At 37.1% G+C, this 17,557-nt stretch overlaps 1 protein-coding gene across 5 annotated transcripts in view; it reads left to right on the top strand.

Moving 5' to 3' along the window:
- Positions 1 to 17,557, top strand: part of LOC133650583 (transcriptional regulator ATRX-like) — a 63,089-nt gene that overhangs the window by 33,032 nt on the left and 12,500 nt on the right. For 4 of the 5 annotated variants that reach the window (XR_009826253.1, XM_062047986.1, XM_062047985.1 and 1 more), the window contains exons 18-29: positions 6,354 to 6,497; positions 6,568 to 6,745; positions 6,824 to 6,961; positions 7,038 to 7,213; positions 7,289 to 7,406; positions 12,215 to 12,345; positions 12,415 to 12,488; positions 14,488 to 14,552; positions 14,618 to 14,735; positions 14,809 to 14,897; positions 15,332 to 15,437; positions 15,997 to 16,174. Coding sequence is in view for 4 of the 5 variants with exons in the window: in XM_062047986.1 (XP_061903970.1) it covers positions 6,354 to 6,497; positions 6,568 to 6,745; positions 6,824 to 6,961; positions 7,038 to 7,213; positions 7,289 to 7,406; positions 12,215 to 12,345; positions 12,415 to 12,488; positions 14,488 to 14,552; positions 14,618 to 14,735; positions 14,809 to 14,897; positions 15,332 to 15,437; positions 15,997 to 16,174 (1,515 nt within the window). In the remaining variant the exon portion in view is untranslated. The remainder of the gene's footprint in view (positions 1 to 6,353; positions 6,498 to 6,567; positions 6,746 to 6,823; positions 6,962 to 7,037; positions 7,214 to 7,288; positions 7,407 to 12,214; positions 12,346 to 12,414; positions 12,489 to 14,487; positions 14,553 to 14,617; positions 14,736 to 14,808; positions 14,898 to 15,331; positions 15,438 to 15,996; positions 16,175 to 17,557) is intronic. The other variant, XM_062047987.1, reaches the window with a different exon arrangement.

The raw sequence follows: 17,557 nt of genomic DNA, 5'->3' as shown, positions 1-17,557 counted from the left end.
ATTATTTTCCCAATCAAATGTTTCTTCTCCTCACAATTACATTTCACTTACATTTATGTCAATTTCCCTGATATTATTTTGTTTTATCAGTGGATTCCAGTTTATTGGCCAATTATGTGACTCCGTCCGTGGTTATGTGAACGTGGAAATCTTGAGACTCACTTTTTTGTTGACTTTTGTGGCTGTTAATTACCGTATTTTTCGGACTATAAGTCGCAGTTTTTTTCATAGTTTAGCCGGGGGTGCGACTTATACTCAGGAGCGACGTATGTGTGAAATTATTAACACATTACCGTAAAATATCAAATAATATTATTTAGCTCATTCACGTAAGACGTATATGATTTCATGGGATTTAGCGATTAGGAGTGACAGATTGTTTGGTAAACCTATAGCATGTTCTATATGTTATAGTTATTTGAATGACTCTTGCCATGATGTGTTGAGTTAACATACCAGGCACGTTCTCAGTTGGTTATTTATGCGTCATATAACGTACACTTATTCAGCCTGTTGTTTACTATTCTTTATTTATTTTAAATTGCCTTTCAAATGTCTATTCTTGGTGTTGGATTTTATCAAATAAAATTCCCCAAAAAATGCGACTTATACTCCAGTGCGACTTATATATGTTTTTTTCCTTCATTATTATGCATTTTCGGCAGGTGCGGCTTATACTCCGAAAAATATGATAGTTCTTACAATTTTAAAAAGGTGTCAATAATTGTATCCAGTCCATTTTGGACTTCTGTGTAAAATAAATAATACAGATTTGTTTTTGTTTTTTGTGTTCCAATGCAAACAAAAGAAATGAACATGTGAATACCAAAGCATTTGTAATTTCAACAATTTTCTGGGAGAAGTGGTGCATTATCTGACAGAAATGCAGGGGTGCCTATATTTTTGGCCATATACATATATATATATATACAAAACCCAAAACCAGTGAAGTTGGCGTGTTGTGTAAATAGTAAATAAAAATAGAATACAATGATTTGCAAATCCTTTTCAACCAATATTCAATTGAATTGAATACACTGCAAAGACAAGATACTTAACGTTACAACTGGTAAACTTTGTTATTTTTTGGATATATTAGCTTATTTGGAATTTGATGCCTGCAACATGTTTCAAACAAGCTGGCACAAGTGGCAAAAAAGACTGAGAAAGTTCAAGAATGCTCATCAAACACTTATCTGGAACATCCTACAGGTGAACAGGCTAATTGGGAACAAGTGGGTGCCATGATTGGGTATAAAAGCAGCTTCCATGAAATGCTCAGTCATTCACAAACAAGGATGGGTCGAGGGTCACCACTTTGTCAACAAATGTGTCCAACAGTTTAAGAACAACATTTCTCAACCAGCTATTGCAAGGAATTTAGAGATTTCACCATCTAAGGTCCATAATATCAGCAAAAGGTTCAGAGAATCTGGAGAAGTCACTGCACGTAAGCGGCAATGCCAGTGACCTTTGATCCCTCAGGCGGTACTGCATCAAAAAGCGACATTAGTGTGTAAAGGATATCACCACATGGGCTCAGGAACTCTTCAGAAAACCACTGTCAGTAACTACAGTTTGTCGCTACATCTGTAAGTGCAAGTTAAAACTCTACTATGCAAAGCCAAAGCCATTTATCAACAACACCCAAAAACGCTTCGCTAGGCCCGAGCTCATCTGAGATGGACTGATGCAAAGTGAAAAAGTGTTTTGTGGTCTGACAAGTCCACATTTGAAATTGTTTTTGGAAACTGTGGGCGTTGTGCCCTCCGCACCAAAGAGGAAAAGAACCATCCGGACTGTTCTAGGCGCAAAGTTCAAAAGCCAGCATCTGTGATGGTATTGGGGTGTATTAGTGCCCAAGATATGGGTAACTTACACATCTGTGAAGGCACCATTAAGGCTGAAAGGTACATACAGGTTTTGGAGCAACATATGTTGCCATCCAAGCAAGGTCTTTTTCATGGACGCCCCTGCTTATTTCAGCAAGACAATATCAAGCCACATTCTGCACGCGTTACAACAGCGGGGGTTCGTAGTAAAAGAGTGCAGATACTACACTGGCCTGCCCGTTGTCCAGACCTGTCTCCCATTGAAAATGTGTGGCGCATTATGAAGCGTCAAATACCACAACGGAGACTGTTGAACAACTTAAGTTGTACATCAAGCAAGAATGGGAAAGAATTCCACCTGAAAAGCTTCAAAAATTGGTCTCCTCAGTTCCCAAACGTTTATTGAGTGTTGTTAAAAGGAAAGGCCATGTAACACAGTGGTAAAAATGCCCCTGTGATAACTTTTTTGCAATGTGTTGCTGCCATTAAATTCTGATTTAGTGATTATTAGCAAAAAAAAAAAAAGTTTCTCAGTTCTAACATTAAATATTTTGTCTTTGCAGTGTATTCAAGTTAATATAAGTTGAAAAGGATTTGCAAATCATTGTATTCTGTTTTTATTTACCATTTACACAACGTACTAACTTCATAGATAGATTTGTACTTTATTGATTCCTTCAGGAGAGTTCCCTCAGGAAATATATATATATATATATATATATATATATATATATATATATATATATATATATATATATATATATATATATATATATATATGTGTGAGATTGATCTCCTGATGATTGAGGAAACTCATGAAACAAGCCTGTAGAGATGAAATAGTCTTGTGATTTTTTTTCCCACACATACATATTACGCTCTACCACGGTATCGAGCACTATTTTTTTGGATAATCTAATTAAGACATATATATATATATATATATATATATATATATATATATATATATATATATATATATACACTGGACTGTCTCAGAAAATTAGAATATTGGGATAAAGTCCTTTATTTTCTGTAATGCAATTAAAAAAACAAAAATCTCATACATTCTGGATTCATTACACATCAACTTAAATATTGCATGCCTTTTAATATTTGAATATTGCTGATCAGGGCATACAGCTTAAGAAAAGGCAAAAATCGTATCTCAAAAAATTACAATATTTCCTCAGACCAATTAAAAAAAAAGATTTATAAGAGCAAAACAAAATCAAACATTTGAAAATGTCAATTAATGCACTCAGTACTTGGTTGGGAATCCTTTTGCACGGATTACTGCATCAATGCGGCGTGGCATGGAGGCAATCAGCCTGTGGCATTGCTGAGGTGTTATGGATGCCCAGGATGCTTCAATAACGGCCTTTAGCTCATTTGCATTATTGGGTCTGGTGTCTTTCAGCTTCTTCTTCACAATACCCCACAAATTCTCTATGGGGTTCAGGTCAGGGGAGCTGGCAGGCCAATCGAGGACAGTAATGCCATGGTCAGTACACCAGTTACTGGTGGTTTTGGCACTGTGGGCAGGTGCCAGATCATGCTGGAAAATGAAATCATCATCTCCATAGAGCTTTTCAACAGATGGAAGCATGTAGTGCTCTAAAATCTCTAGAAGCGTCTGACTTGGGCTATGGAAAAGAAGCACTGGAGAGTTGCAGAGTGGTCCAGAGTCTTGTTTTCAGACGAAAGCAAGTTTTGTATTTCATTTGGAAGTCAAGGTGCTAGAGTCAGGAGGAAGGCTGGAGAGGAGCAAAATCCAAGTTGCTTGAAATCTAGTGTGAAGTTCCCACAGTCAGCAATGGTTTGGGGAGTAACTGGTGTACTGACCATGGCATTACTGTCCTCGATTGGCCTGCCAACTCCCCTGACCTAAACCCCATAGAGAATTTGTGGGGTATTGTGAAGAAGAAGCTGAAAGACACCAGACCCAATAATGCAAAAGAGCTAAAGGCCGCTATTGAAGCATCCTGGACATCCATAACACCTCAGCAATGCCACAGGCTGATTGCCTCCATGCCACGCCGCATTGGTGCAGTAATCCATGCAAAAGGATTCCCAACCAAGTACTGAGTGCATTAATTGACATTTTCAAATGTTTGATTTTGTTTTGCTGTCATAAATCTTTTTTTTTTACTTGGTCGGAGGAAATATTATAATTTTTTGAGATACGATTTTTGAGTTTTCTTAAGCTAAATGCCATAATCAGCAATATTCAAATAATTAAAGGCTTGCAATATTTCAGTTGATGTGTAATGTATCCAGAATGTACTGTATGACATTTTTGTTTTTTTAATTGCATTACAGAAAATAAAGGACTTTATCACAATATTCTAATTTTCTGAGACAGTCCTGTGTGTGTGTATATATATATATATATATATATGTATATATATATATATATATATATATATATATATATATATATATATATATATATATCCCAATGCGGCCCAAGTCAAAAAGTTTGGACTACCCTTGGTTTGGACAGTCGACGTGCACATTTGATCACCACACAAAATTTGATTGGCAAAAATGGCGCTGATTAGCCAATATATCCGCAGAAGTTACGGGTAATGGACAAAGTTGCGAGGGTGCGCTTATTGCCGGGTATTGGTTGAATTTGCAATCACGGAATCGTGAATTCTTAGAGACTGAAAAATAGAGCTAAAGGCATAATTTAATGAGCAAACGCTGACATGTTAATGCTAATAATGAACAAAACCACAAAAATTGGTCTTTAAAAATTTGGATAATGTTTATTTAGCCTATTAGACTAGTTTATTACAAATTACATTATGATGTCACGTTCACCCCCTACCTAACAATGGGTAATCATGATTAATAATTATAATATATATATTGATAAAAACAATTGTGATAATTACTTAGGCCATAATCATGCAGACTTAATGTGATTGTAGCCAAAAAGGGCACTGATGCACCATGACAAATGCCCCAGAAGTTAGGGCTGGACAATTAATCAAATTTAAAATTTTGATTACGGCCTCTCACGATTATGAAAATAGATTTGTTTTTTTAAACGTGCAGCGTGCATGCAAATTCCGGAGCTTGTGACGGTGAAACAGATGAGGAGCGAATGAATAAAAAAAGCAGCATGTCTTCGAGAAGTTTGGGATCTCACCATGGTTGCCATTTTTTATTTGACACCGCTCTAGTATGACTACCGTATTTTTCGGACTATAAGTCGCTCCAGAGTATACGTTGCACCGGCCGAAAATGCACAATAAAGAAGGAAAAAACATACATAAATCGCATTTTTGGGGGAAATTTATTTGATAAAATCCAACACCAAGAATAGACATTTGAAAGGCAATTTAAAATAAATAAAGAATAGTGAACAACAGGCTGAATAAGTGTACGCCATATGACGCACAAATAACCAACTGAGAACGTGCTTGGTATGTTAACGCAACACATCATGGCAAGAGTCATTCAAATAACTATAACATATAGAACATGCTATACGTTTACCAAACAATCTGTCACTCCCGATCGCTAAATCCGATGAAATCTTGCTCCCCGGTGTCGCCTCTGGTATGTCCTTTCTTTCTGCTGCTCGATCGCCGTTCTCTGCTGCATATTTCACTACATCCAGCTTGTAATCTGCAGTATATGATTTACTTTTCGGTGCCATTTTAGTTCAGCCTTTCTCAGTTTTTATAAGTTACAGCCAATGTTGATGTGATCCATTTTAATAGCTACGGCAGTAGCATATAGCATATAACAGTTAGCATCTTATGACCCACAATGCACTTCTGCCATGACCCTCCCCCGCCGAATTCTTATTGGTTGACGTGTGAGTGACGATTGTTGACGTGTGTGTGACGATTGCTGCCATTTGCTTCGTCTCTTACGCCAATGAGATAAATAATATTATTTGATATTTTACGGTAATGTGTTAATAATTTCACACATAAGTCGCTCCGGAGTATATGTCGCACCCACGGCCAAACTATGAAAAAATATGGATATTATAAGTATGTGAAAGTTTTGACTTCTACCTTGTTTATTTTCGTGACAACCTTCTTAAAGTTTTGCAATCAAGCAGCTAAAATGTGCCAAACATGGATAAGTGTGGCGCGCACGGCAGGGCCCGCCCCAGGCTACCCAACACAAGTCGGCCGTTGCAAGACCACCAAGCACGGTGCCACGGGAACCACCCACCCCACCTGCAGGGACCCTAACGATAGAGATGAAACATCCAGCAACTGCCTTGGTGGATCCTCCCCCCGAGGGAAGAGGATGAAGAAGAAGAAAAAAAAAGTGATATAAAAAAAAAAAAGGAGATCAGCCTTGCAACACTGCAGCATATTATGCAGCACACTGAGCTGCCACGATAGACACGGACACTAGACCTAGCAGGCCCCAACCAAGACGGGCATCCACATTTACCAGCATATTTTCAGATGGGTCGACCATTCATATTGTCTTAATAATCGATCAACATTTGTAATAGATTTGATGTTTCTCCCTTTTTTGTAGGTGGTTACCTTCCTTCACACAGTGTTGCTGTCGAAGAACCTACATTTCAAAACTGCCCTGGTTGTGTGTCCTCTTAACACAGTCCTTAATTGGATTAACGAGTTCAGCAAATGGCAGAAAAAGTTGGGGAAGGACGAGGTTAGGGTAGGTGATTGAATGCACGTCTCATCCTAAATATTTAATGCGGGTTATGTTCAAACAGAATATGTTACAGGTTATTGAGCTGGCCACAATTAAGAATTCAACTGAGCGACTCCGAGCTCTGCAGACCTGGCACACTATTGGAGGTGTGATGATAATGGGCTACGAAATGTACAGAAACCTGTCACTATCCACTAAACTTGACAATGTGGAGTTAAAGGCGGAGTTTAAGCGCATACTGGTGGATCCAGGTACTTGAAGGATACTATGACTTAAGTTTCTTTCATTTTCACTCTAAGTAGGTTTTCTCAGCTGTGTCATCTATTCAGGTCCAGACTTAGTGGTGTGTGATGAAGGGCACATTCTGCGCAATGACACCTCCAGTATATCCAAAGCCCTGAATGCTGTAAAGACGCAGCGAAGAGTGGTTCTTACTGGCACGCCTTTGCAAAACAACCTGATAGAGTGTACGTTTGCAACTCTATGACTGCTTAACTGTTATTGGTATTGCTCATGTAGTTTTTTTTTCTTCTATCTCTGCAGACCACTGCATGGTCAACTTCATCAAGCGGAACCTTCTGGGCTCATCGGGGGAGTTCCGAAACCGCTTTGTCAACCCAATACAGAATGGCCAGTGTGCTGACTCCACACCAAAAGACGTCCGCATCATGAAGAGGCGGGCACATGTCCTCCATGCTATGTTGAAAAGATGCGTGCAAGTAAGGAGTGTCATATTTTAGATGATATTATTTATTCTCACTCCAGTATTCGCTAAAGCTCTTTTTTTCCTCCAGAGAAGAGATTACTCAGAGCTGACTCAGTTTCTGCCTCCCAAGCATGAGTATGTGGTTGCAGTTAGGGTGTCCCTTTTGCAGTATAAGTTGTACAGCCACTACCTACATCATGTCAGCGGTGAGTACGATCAATATTTATCAATAATTGTCTAAAATAAGACCTGAGGCTCAGAGCTAAATGTTTTCACATAATGAAAATATACATCTATGAGCATGACATTGTGAAAGCAGAGTTTGCCTTACAGAAAACATCCACTCTGAATGTATCAAAGTTAGCGAGATGTCGCCGCTAACTTTGCCAATATCAGTAACCTTACTCTACCATATTGATGTCCATCATATTGAACTATTTGGCCTTTTTTTTGTTTCTTGGCAAGTCTTTTTTTTTTTTAGATGCAAAGTGGATGTATGGATGATGCAAAGACTTTATTCTACTAAGAAATCATTGATACCAATGTCAAATCAATTGAAAAGTGCATGATTGACACTAGGAATGTAACGATAAAAAGTAATAATGATAACCGCGGTAAAACTCGCAGATGGTTACTAATACCATTTTGAATTATAATCATCAAAAAATTGGTATGATAACCGCACTTTGATAAACTCACAAACTGACTGGCGCGAGATTGCTAGCTTAAATGATAACATAAAAACAAGAGACGTAAAAGTCTTTACCCACTAAGAAATGACATACTCCAATCTCAACGTATATAAACACATTGCTGTCTGAGCAACTAAGATATTCACAATTTTTTACACTAAACAGAGCAGGACGCCACAACGCCCACCAGAAATAATATATAATAATAATACATTGGATTTGTTGCGCACTTTTCATTTAATTAAATGTTAAAGTGCTACAGTACAAACCAATATTTAAAACAAAAGCCTTGCCATTAAAACAGATAAAGTACTATAACTAAAAAGTGAAGCATAATAAACACAAAAAAATGCAAAGTAGTGGGTTTTCTAATTGTGTCTATTTGTTTTAGTTATGTAAAAAAAAAAAAGATCTTGCTAAAAAGATTTCCGTGTGTGCAAGTACTTTTTGGGCACATTCAACAATACCGCGATAATAATAACCATGATCATTTTGGTTATAATAACTGTGATATGTTATTTTAATTAAGTTACATCCCTAAATTTAACACAAAAAATGACTGAACATTTTTAGGTAGCTTTATCACCTTTTTCAACATAAACTGTGATGTTAGAAATAAGCACATGTTTCCTCGAAAGTAGGAATGTCCAAATGTTGCACAAAGGGCCAGCATATTGAAAAATGGAAGGACTTATAAATTATCAACGTGGCCAATAGAGCCGAACGATGAGCGAGAGAACAGTGCGAGACAGAGCGAGACAACCAAATTTTTTCCACCAACTGGATCAACCTTTTTTCAAGTTAACAAACGTCATGGCTTGGTGAAGTGGCGAGACCTCGGAGCGACACAGTAGGTGTGAGTCAGCTGGCAGGCTACTGCGGCGGGTGGACCAGGAGGCGACACTGTAGGCGCAGCGTAGTTGATGAACTACTCCAGCGGTTGGACCAGCGGGCGACACAAGAGGCGCGACCGAGCCGGTGAGCTACTGCAGAACGTGGACCGGCGGGCGACACTGAAGGCGCCCCAGCCGATGAGCTACTGCAGCGGTAGTCCCAGTAAGCGAGCAAACAGCCCAGCGGCGGTGACGAGGCCAAAGATGGGGCCAAAGATGGGGCCAAAGAAGGCGCTCTCAGCCAAGGAAAGTGAGGAGTTAAGGAGAGCGCTGGATTTTTTGACGGCAGAGGTGACAGCCATTAAGAAACTACGGAGCCCCTAAAGGGACATGGATGTTTTGCGAGATCTCGCAATACTTTTTGCGAGATCTCGCAATGTTTTTTGCTAGATCTCGCAAAAGGTTTTTTTCCTATGTCAGTGAATCGGAAGTAAAACAGACACAGCGATGGTGAACCGGAAGTAGAACAGACACAGCAATGGAGGAGCGGGAGCATGCGGGAGCCTATCATCTGTGCTCTATTGTTGGACCATAATACAATTTGATGTCTTGATATGTTAGGCCAATACTAAAATAGAAATCAATAAACTTCTCCCACGGATGATGGGTAGGCTCCTCCATCGCTTTGTGTGTTTCACTTCCGGTTCACCATCGCTGTGTCTGTTATACTTCCGGTTCACTGACATAGGAAAGAAACCTTTTTGCGAGATCTCACAAAAAGTATTGCAAGATCTCGCAAAAGATTTTTTCCCTCCATGTCCCCTTAGGGACTCCGTAAGAAACAGCACAGAAATAGTAACAAAGAAAAAGGGAGCTGGTGGAGGAGGTAAAATATCTACGTGTCCAGAATGACGAAAAGGACAAACAAGTGCGGGAAAATATCTACGCGTCCAGAATCACAGACAAGAGCGGGAACTAACATAAAGAGTGGTGGAATTGGAACAATACTCCAAAATGAATGACGTCATTGTGACCGGAATCCACACTCGTTTGCATGGGCGATAGCCGGCGACGGTGGGGGGGGGAGAAAGGAAAGAGTTATACCAGTTACACGCAACACAAGTCTGCTGTTGTGTCCTTAGGCAGGACACTTCACCCTTGCCCCCGGTGCCACTCACACCGGTGAATGAATGATGAATGATAGGTGGTGGTCGAAAGGCCGTAGGCGCAAATTGGCAGCCACGCTTCAGTCAGTCTACCCCAGGGCAGCTGTGGCTATGAAAGTAGCTTACCACCACCAGGTGTGAATGAATGATGGGTTCTCACTTCTCTGTGAAGCGCTTTGAGTGTCTCGAAAAGCGCTATATAAATCTAATCCATTAATCCATTATTAAAACAAGGAAGAAAGCTAAAAGGAGCAGATGTTTGTATAAATGAACATTTAATAAGGTCTAACGGAAATATAGCCAGGAAAGCACGCACCCTAAAAAAAAAAGAAAAACAAATACAACAACAAAAAAAAGTAAAATACAACAAACATGGACCACTGACTGCAAAATATTCTTCAAATTAAATTGAACACTGAAGACAGCCAAAGTAATCAGCCCAAAATCGTTGGAACCGCCCATGGTAGCATTATAATGATAAATTCCATTCAGTTGTAGCACCCTCCTGGTGTTGGAGTATAAATACTTGGGGTTTTGGCACCAGCCACCAGGCTAGATCTGACTAATTTAAGTCTAAGACTAGATCTGACCAATCTAAGTCTGTGAGCATGAACTGATGACGCCTACTTGGATGAGAAGCAAAACATCTTTTAAGACAAACCAAACAATCCAGTTGGGATCGATTGAATGCGCTGAGAATACAATTACCTGGATGAATGAGAACATCAACAAAACCAACATTAATTCCAACAATAAACAGTCAATTACCCATCTTAATTGCAGAAGATTATATGCAATTGTGTTAAAATACACACAATGACACATGTGAATATGACACAATTAACCACAATACCATAATCAACAAATAGTAAGGAATCAGAGGATTGGTATAGAATTGGATTATTATCTGCTTAACCAACAGGAGGCAATATGTGAAGCTAGGGGAAAATACATCAACAGAGTTAGAAATATCTTGCAGTGTACCCCAGGAATCAATACTGGGCCCAAACTTGTTTAACCTCTATATAAACATTTGTAAATTTACCAAAAAACTTAAAGTTAGTACTCTTTGCAGACGACACAACTGCGTTTTGTTCAGGAGATAACACACATAAGCTGATACAAATAATAGAAGAAATTAACAAATTAAAGAGATGTTTTGACAAAAACAGACAATCTTTAAATATCAGTAAATCTAAAATGATGTTATTCGATAACAGTACAAGAGAAAGTCAAACAAAACAACAGACGGAGAGTAAAACAAATAAAAAATGTTTGGGTTATAATGAATGAGAAAATGAAATGGAAATCTGATGTAAAAATATACAACATAAAGTGGCAAGAAATATTTCTATAATGAACAAAGCAAAATATGTATTAGACAAAAAATCACTCTATTGCTCACTAGTGTTACCATACCTGCACAGAAATATGGGGAAATAACTACAAAAGTACACTTCATTCACTAACCATGTTACAAAAACGATCAGTTAGAATAATACTTAATGTTGGATATAGAGAACATACAAACCCTTTATTTATTGAATCAAAATAATTGAAATTGATTTGGTGCATTTTCAAACAGCTAAAAGTATATATAAAGTAAACTATAACCTGCTACCCAAAAATGTACAACAATTTTTGTCAAACAAAGAGAAGAAATATAACCTTCGAGAGAAACCTAACTTAAAACATTTGTATGTATGTACAACACTTAATACCTTTAGCATGTACTAATATGATCCAGTAAGAGGCTGCTCAAACTCAGTGTTTAGAAAGTACAAGGAAGAATCATTTTGATTAACATCTTTAACTTTATGGAAAATAAGATGATTATTCATCTCATACGTAAATCATAACTGACTTAACCATTAAGGGATCTGTTGTATTTCATTGATGTAAATTATGTTACAAAATGAGGACAGGAAGTGAACATATGTGCTACTAAGTTGCTATGTATTGGAAAAGGTGTAGGATTAAATAAATTGGGCTTCTTCCTACTCCCTTTCGCACATGTTGAGAATTGTAAATATGTAAACTATATGATGTGTATGTAAGATAGGCTCCAGCACGCCCCGCGACCCCGAAAGGGACAAGTGGTGGAAAATGGATGGATGGATATAATTGTATACATGTTCGAAAATAAATTAAAACCAAAAAAAAATATTTTGGAACGTTATACAAATGCTAAAACATTTTTTTATTTTTTTTATTTTATTTATTTTTTTATTTTTATATTTTATATGTTTCAAATAGATTTTTGTGATCTATGCAGATTATTGATTTGTTATTGAGTAGTGAAAATAGCTGTGTTTCTTCTCAGGTATGAGCGGCCAGATTGGCAAAGAAAAGGTTAAAATTGGTGCAAACCTGTTTAAAGATTTTCAAGTACTCGGCCGTGTTTGGACCCACCCTTGGTGCCTTCAGCTCACCCATAAAGCCAAAGAAAAGAAGGTAAAGCAGCAAACAAGTCACGCCCAAAAATTATTTTTTTTAGGTACAAAAAAATATTTCACCTTTTAGTTACAGGGACGTTTAGAAAAGAAGAATCTCACTGGAGGTGGAGCTGTGCAGCAAAATAGAGACTCCATAGAAAGGTGAGACCAGTGACATCATCTATTACAGGCGTGTCCAAAGTGCAGCCCGGAACTTGTTTTTCCACATTGTAGAAATATGGCATGAATAATGAGTTCCAGACTCTGCAAAAGTCCATATTTTAGTAAAAATTTGTACACTTTGAACACAATATAAAACGCTTTACAGCACTGTATATCAAACATAACAAGGGGGTGATGGATCAACTATCTACAACAACAACTGGCAAAAATGAGAAAAATGGAGCAAAAATGCACAATGTAAAGATAAATAGTTGTAATGGTTAAACTAATACCTAAAATAAAAATGTAAGCTTTGTCTTTAAATATATGTAGTATATGTATATATGATATAGGAATGTCAAAGTTAATGTGTTAAGTCATACTATTAATCACAAAAACATATTGCATTTATCATGTGTAAATGTAGATTAATCACACATTTTATTTTGACTGTTATTATTTTTTCATTTTATTTCTCCTTACCCTTGACCACGGGTGGTGACATGAAAGGTTGTGCAAGTTATACATTCAGACCAATGCAAATACCCCTGCAAATTTTACTCAAAATACAAGCCAACCGGAAGTTTTGAACAAAAGTTTTTACGTGCATTTAAGAAAAACATTTTTAAAATGTTCATGTATTGCTTGTATTTTACTGACGTCACGTCCGGCTCACGTCCCGACCACTAAATATGCGTGGTGGTCAAGCTAGCTTTGTTCTCAATGGGTATAAGGCGCCAAATGCCCTCTGCTTGTGTTGTTTTCGGCTGTACAAATCATTCAAATCGCGAAAAGGATAAACATTTTTTCAGAGTGCCTTAAAAGGTAATCAAAAATGTCGGAAGAGTGCAAGATTTTACAAACGACGAAGCAAAGCATGCATCACACTCCAGTCCAAGGGAGTTGAAGAATGGATGAGTTTGCAGTGATCCGTTCGCAGGTTTGTTTGATATACTTTTAACGTTTATTATCCCCCATTAAAGTATTATCTTGATATTATTTGTATTTTTTAAACACGTTTACTACGAGTGTCTCGAAAAGTACCAACTCGTAGAGTCTAAATAAAAGAAAGCAAATGTGAGCAAAACCTAAAAGAGTTAAACTTTTACCTAAGGAAACAATCATAAATGAAGCTTTCAGCACGTACACATTGTTGACATCTACAGTTATATTTTGATAGACTCGTAAACGGCGCGTGCAACAGCAACAAACATCATTAGACGCAAAGTTAAATCATGAAATGCAACCTTACCCGAGGAAAAATTATGCATTTTAATTTGGGAGAGTCTTGATAGCAATTTCCTTGACCCAGCCACACACAAAGAAGTTGTAGACCTCCATACTTTTTCAAGTTTTCATCTGTTTTGTCGTGTAGAATGGCGTCTGAAGCGCAATAGTTCGATATGTCTGGGAACACGACTGATGTAATCCTTGATATCACCTCAACAAATCTTTTTTTGATAAAGTTTAGGGATCTATTCCATTGCATAGTTGGATTTTTTGCTCGTATCTACTATTTGCAAGAAGATTTAAGCCTCTTTTGTACTCAGATAGTTTGCACGCTGCTTGCTGTACAACAGCCATCTTGGCTTGGTTGACCACCACTGGTTTTCACTTCCGGGAGGAAGTCATGTGTCAGAATACAAGCAATAACATCCTGACAATAATTACATGTGTGTCAAAATATTGCGGTTTAAATTGTGCTAGACAGTAATTTATTGAGATTAATCAAAGTTCAAATCTAAAAATATATATTTTTATATATTTATTTTATTTTACATTTTTTTACAAAATTGGCAGGTCAAAATGTCTCCCACATCCTTAGATTTTTTTGAATGTCAAAAGGTTTGGATAACTTTTGGGTTAAAAAAAGCTGCTCAAATAAGTACCCCATTGAACTGCACTATTTAATTTTATAGTATTTCTTTGATTGAGTGACATTTGTGTATAGGTTGTTAAAAAGTTAGGTCACACACTTGATTCACTCTGCTTGCTTCAGCGGACCAAGTGCGAGGAGCGCCTGGATTGGCCCGACCATCGTCACAGCTGATGCGGCATCAGGAGGTAGTGATATTGCGTAATTAGAGCAACACCTTGCAAACATTCTGCTCATGCGGCTTGCCTTTTAGGTCAGTGCTGGTTCCAAAATCTGCTCTCTCAAGCGGACGCCAAAATCCTGGAGCACTCAGGCAAGATGGTGCTCTTGTTTGAGATCCTGAGGAAGGCTGAAGAGCTGGGTGACAAAGTGTAGGTGTCTTTTCTCACCCTACAACTCTCGAAACATTATTCCTTCACATACACTACTTTTTGTCTTTCATAGACTTGTCTTCAGTCAGTCCTTGATCTCATTAGACCTGATTGAGGACTTCCTGATGGCTGCTCATCACAGAAAAATTGACTCATCAAAGGGTATTATGGTTTAACTCAGTGGTTCTCAAACTTTTTCCACCAAGTACCACTTCAGAAAACACTTGGCTCTCCAAGTACCACCACAATGACCAACATTATTTTTTTAATTTTCCTGAAGGAACTCTCCTGAAGGAATCAATAAAGTACTATCTATCTATCTATTAAAATACAATATCATAGTAGGCTTACGTGTTCATTAAAAACAAGGCAGATGTTTTATTTAACAAGTATATTTAGTTTTTCTGGCCCCTTTAACAATACACACAGGTTAAACAGTAACACTGTGTTTGAATATAGGAAAATGAAACCGTACTTCAATCAAGTGATTCCTTGGCATACCACTACATAAAGCCCACATACCACAGTTTAAGAATCACTGTTCTAACAGATACTTGAATCATGTATTGATTACATGCTTCTGTTTTTGTTGACAGTGGGAAGCTGGATTAAAAACGTTGATTACTACCGTCTGGATGGCTGCACCACTGCTGTGTTACGGAAGAAATGGTCGGATCACTTCAATAACCAGACCAATCCACGGTACAGTTGATCTGACATTATTTGTTTGTATGAACGACTAGGGGTGTCCAAAAAAATATTGGGGCTCTTATTTGTAACGATTCTTAATCAATTACAATTTTTTTTAAATCAGTTTAAAAAAAAAAAGAAGTTTTTAATCTCTGCTGTCTAGCCACACAGGCAAATCATATTGTTGATATAAATGCCCATTTCTGCTGTACAGATTTACTTTACAAAAGAGAAGTGTGGGATACTTCTCCTTTTTTCCTTATTTGTATTTGACTTTAAGAAATTGGGTAGAATTTTTGTATTTTACTTTAATACATTATTAGGTAGAATTTTATACAACAAAACCAGTTTTATTTAAAGTAATATTTATTATTATTATTTATTTATTTATCACAGCTGTTTATGTATTTCATGGAGGAATGCAGTTAATCATAGAACTGGCACCCAATTTTATTAAAAGGTATGGTTTTTTAATCAAGAATCGTTTTGAATCAAAGCCCAATGGACTCCTGTACATGAGAATATCGTGAGGCGACTTTATACTTATGGCGGAATTTTTCTGTCCGCTTAGTGGTCGCTTGTTCCTCATCTCAACGAGAGCAGGCTCACTGGGCATCAACCTGGTGGCGGCCAACAGAGTGATCATCTTTGATGCCTCGTGGAATCCGTCTAATGACATTCAGAGTATCTATCGGGTGTATCGCTTTGGACAGACCAAGCAAGTGTTTGTGTATCGCTTCCTGGCCCAGGTGAGCTCACAGCTTTGATCACTTACAAATATGATGTCGTCATATCTAAACTATGGCATGACAGGCTGACAGGTATGATAAATGAGTACAGTGTGTAGTGGCAACATTAGTACATTGTGGTTATCATTCATCGGATGACAATATTGTGTTGATATACCTAAATATATTAATATATGACATATTGTGGCCTGCCAGTGTATTTTAATGGTTGAATTATAACTGATTTGTTTTATATGATTTTAAAAATATGATAATAACATATACAAAATAAAGGACAAATAATAGTTTTAAATACATTTCCCAACAATTAACTCATGTCAAGCTTTTTAGATGTATAGATTTTTTATGTTTGAGTAAAGTTTTGACATTTGTTGCAAATGTAATTTTTATCAATCAATCAATCCTTAATCACTTTGTCATAATGACATGTCAACAACATTTTGTTGTAGCATAGCTGGTATGTTTTTTCATGAATATTAGAGCGACTGTTTATCTCAAGTTTTTAAGCAGTTTATAATTATTTTATTATATTATGCTATTCCTTTTTTTACCGTTTCTCCTTTTATTGTATCTTTATCTTATCAAGTTAATGAAACCGTGAATGTATCTATTATCTATACATATCTACACTTTCGCAGGTCATTAAAAAACGGTAAATGTCCAATGTATTTTGCCAAAATTAAAGGAGAACTGCACTTCTTTGGGGAATTTTGCCTATCATTAAAAAAACTCTTGTAGGACAAGCACACCAATTTTTTTTCCTTTTTTTATGCATTCTAACTGGTAAAGAAAAGCGAGCAAAAGTTGGCTTACAGTGGAGCCTATGGCAGTTGCTGTATTCTGCCTATAAAGCGCTTAAAGCATTTAAACACCTCCACCATCATTTTATATACACGATGTAAGTATATATGTAATGTAGTAACATGCACATTCATAATAACATCTAATATCTACATATTTTGCTCATTTTAAGCATACGGTGGCGCATTCATTTCAAAAACGCATCATGTTTGCTTTTTCTCTTGACAACATCACTAATTACTACTCACTGCAGACTTCATGAGAGCCAACAAACATATACCGTATATTTCGTACTATAAGTCGCTGTTTTTTTCATAGTTTGGCCGGGGGTGCGACTTATACTCAGGAACGAGTTATGTGTGAAATTATTAACACATTACCGTAAAATATCAAATAATATTATTTAGCTCATTCACGCAAGAGACTAGACGTATAAGATTTCATCGGATTTAGCAATTAAGAGTGACAGATTGTTTGGTAAACGTATAGCATGTTTTATATGTTATAGTTATTTGAATGACTCTTACCATAATATGTTACGTTAACATACCAGGCACGTTCTCAGTTGGTTATTTATGCGTC

The sequence above is a fragment of the Entelurus aequoreus genome, linkage group LG05 (assembly GCF_033978785.1).
Source record: "Entelurus aequoreus isolate RoL-2023_Sb linkage group LG05, RoL_Eaeq_v1.1, whole genome shotgun sequence".
In the NCBI taxonomy this organism is placed as follows: domain Eukaryota; kingdom Metazoa; phylum Chordata; class Actinopteri; order Syngnathiformes; family Syngnathidae; genus Entelurus; species Entelurus aequoreus.
Note: the sequence above shows the minus strand (reverse complement) of the source record. Positions and strands in the feature narration are given on the sequence as shown.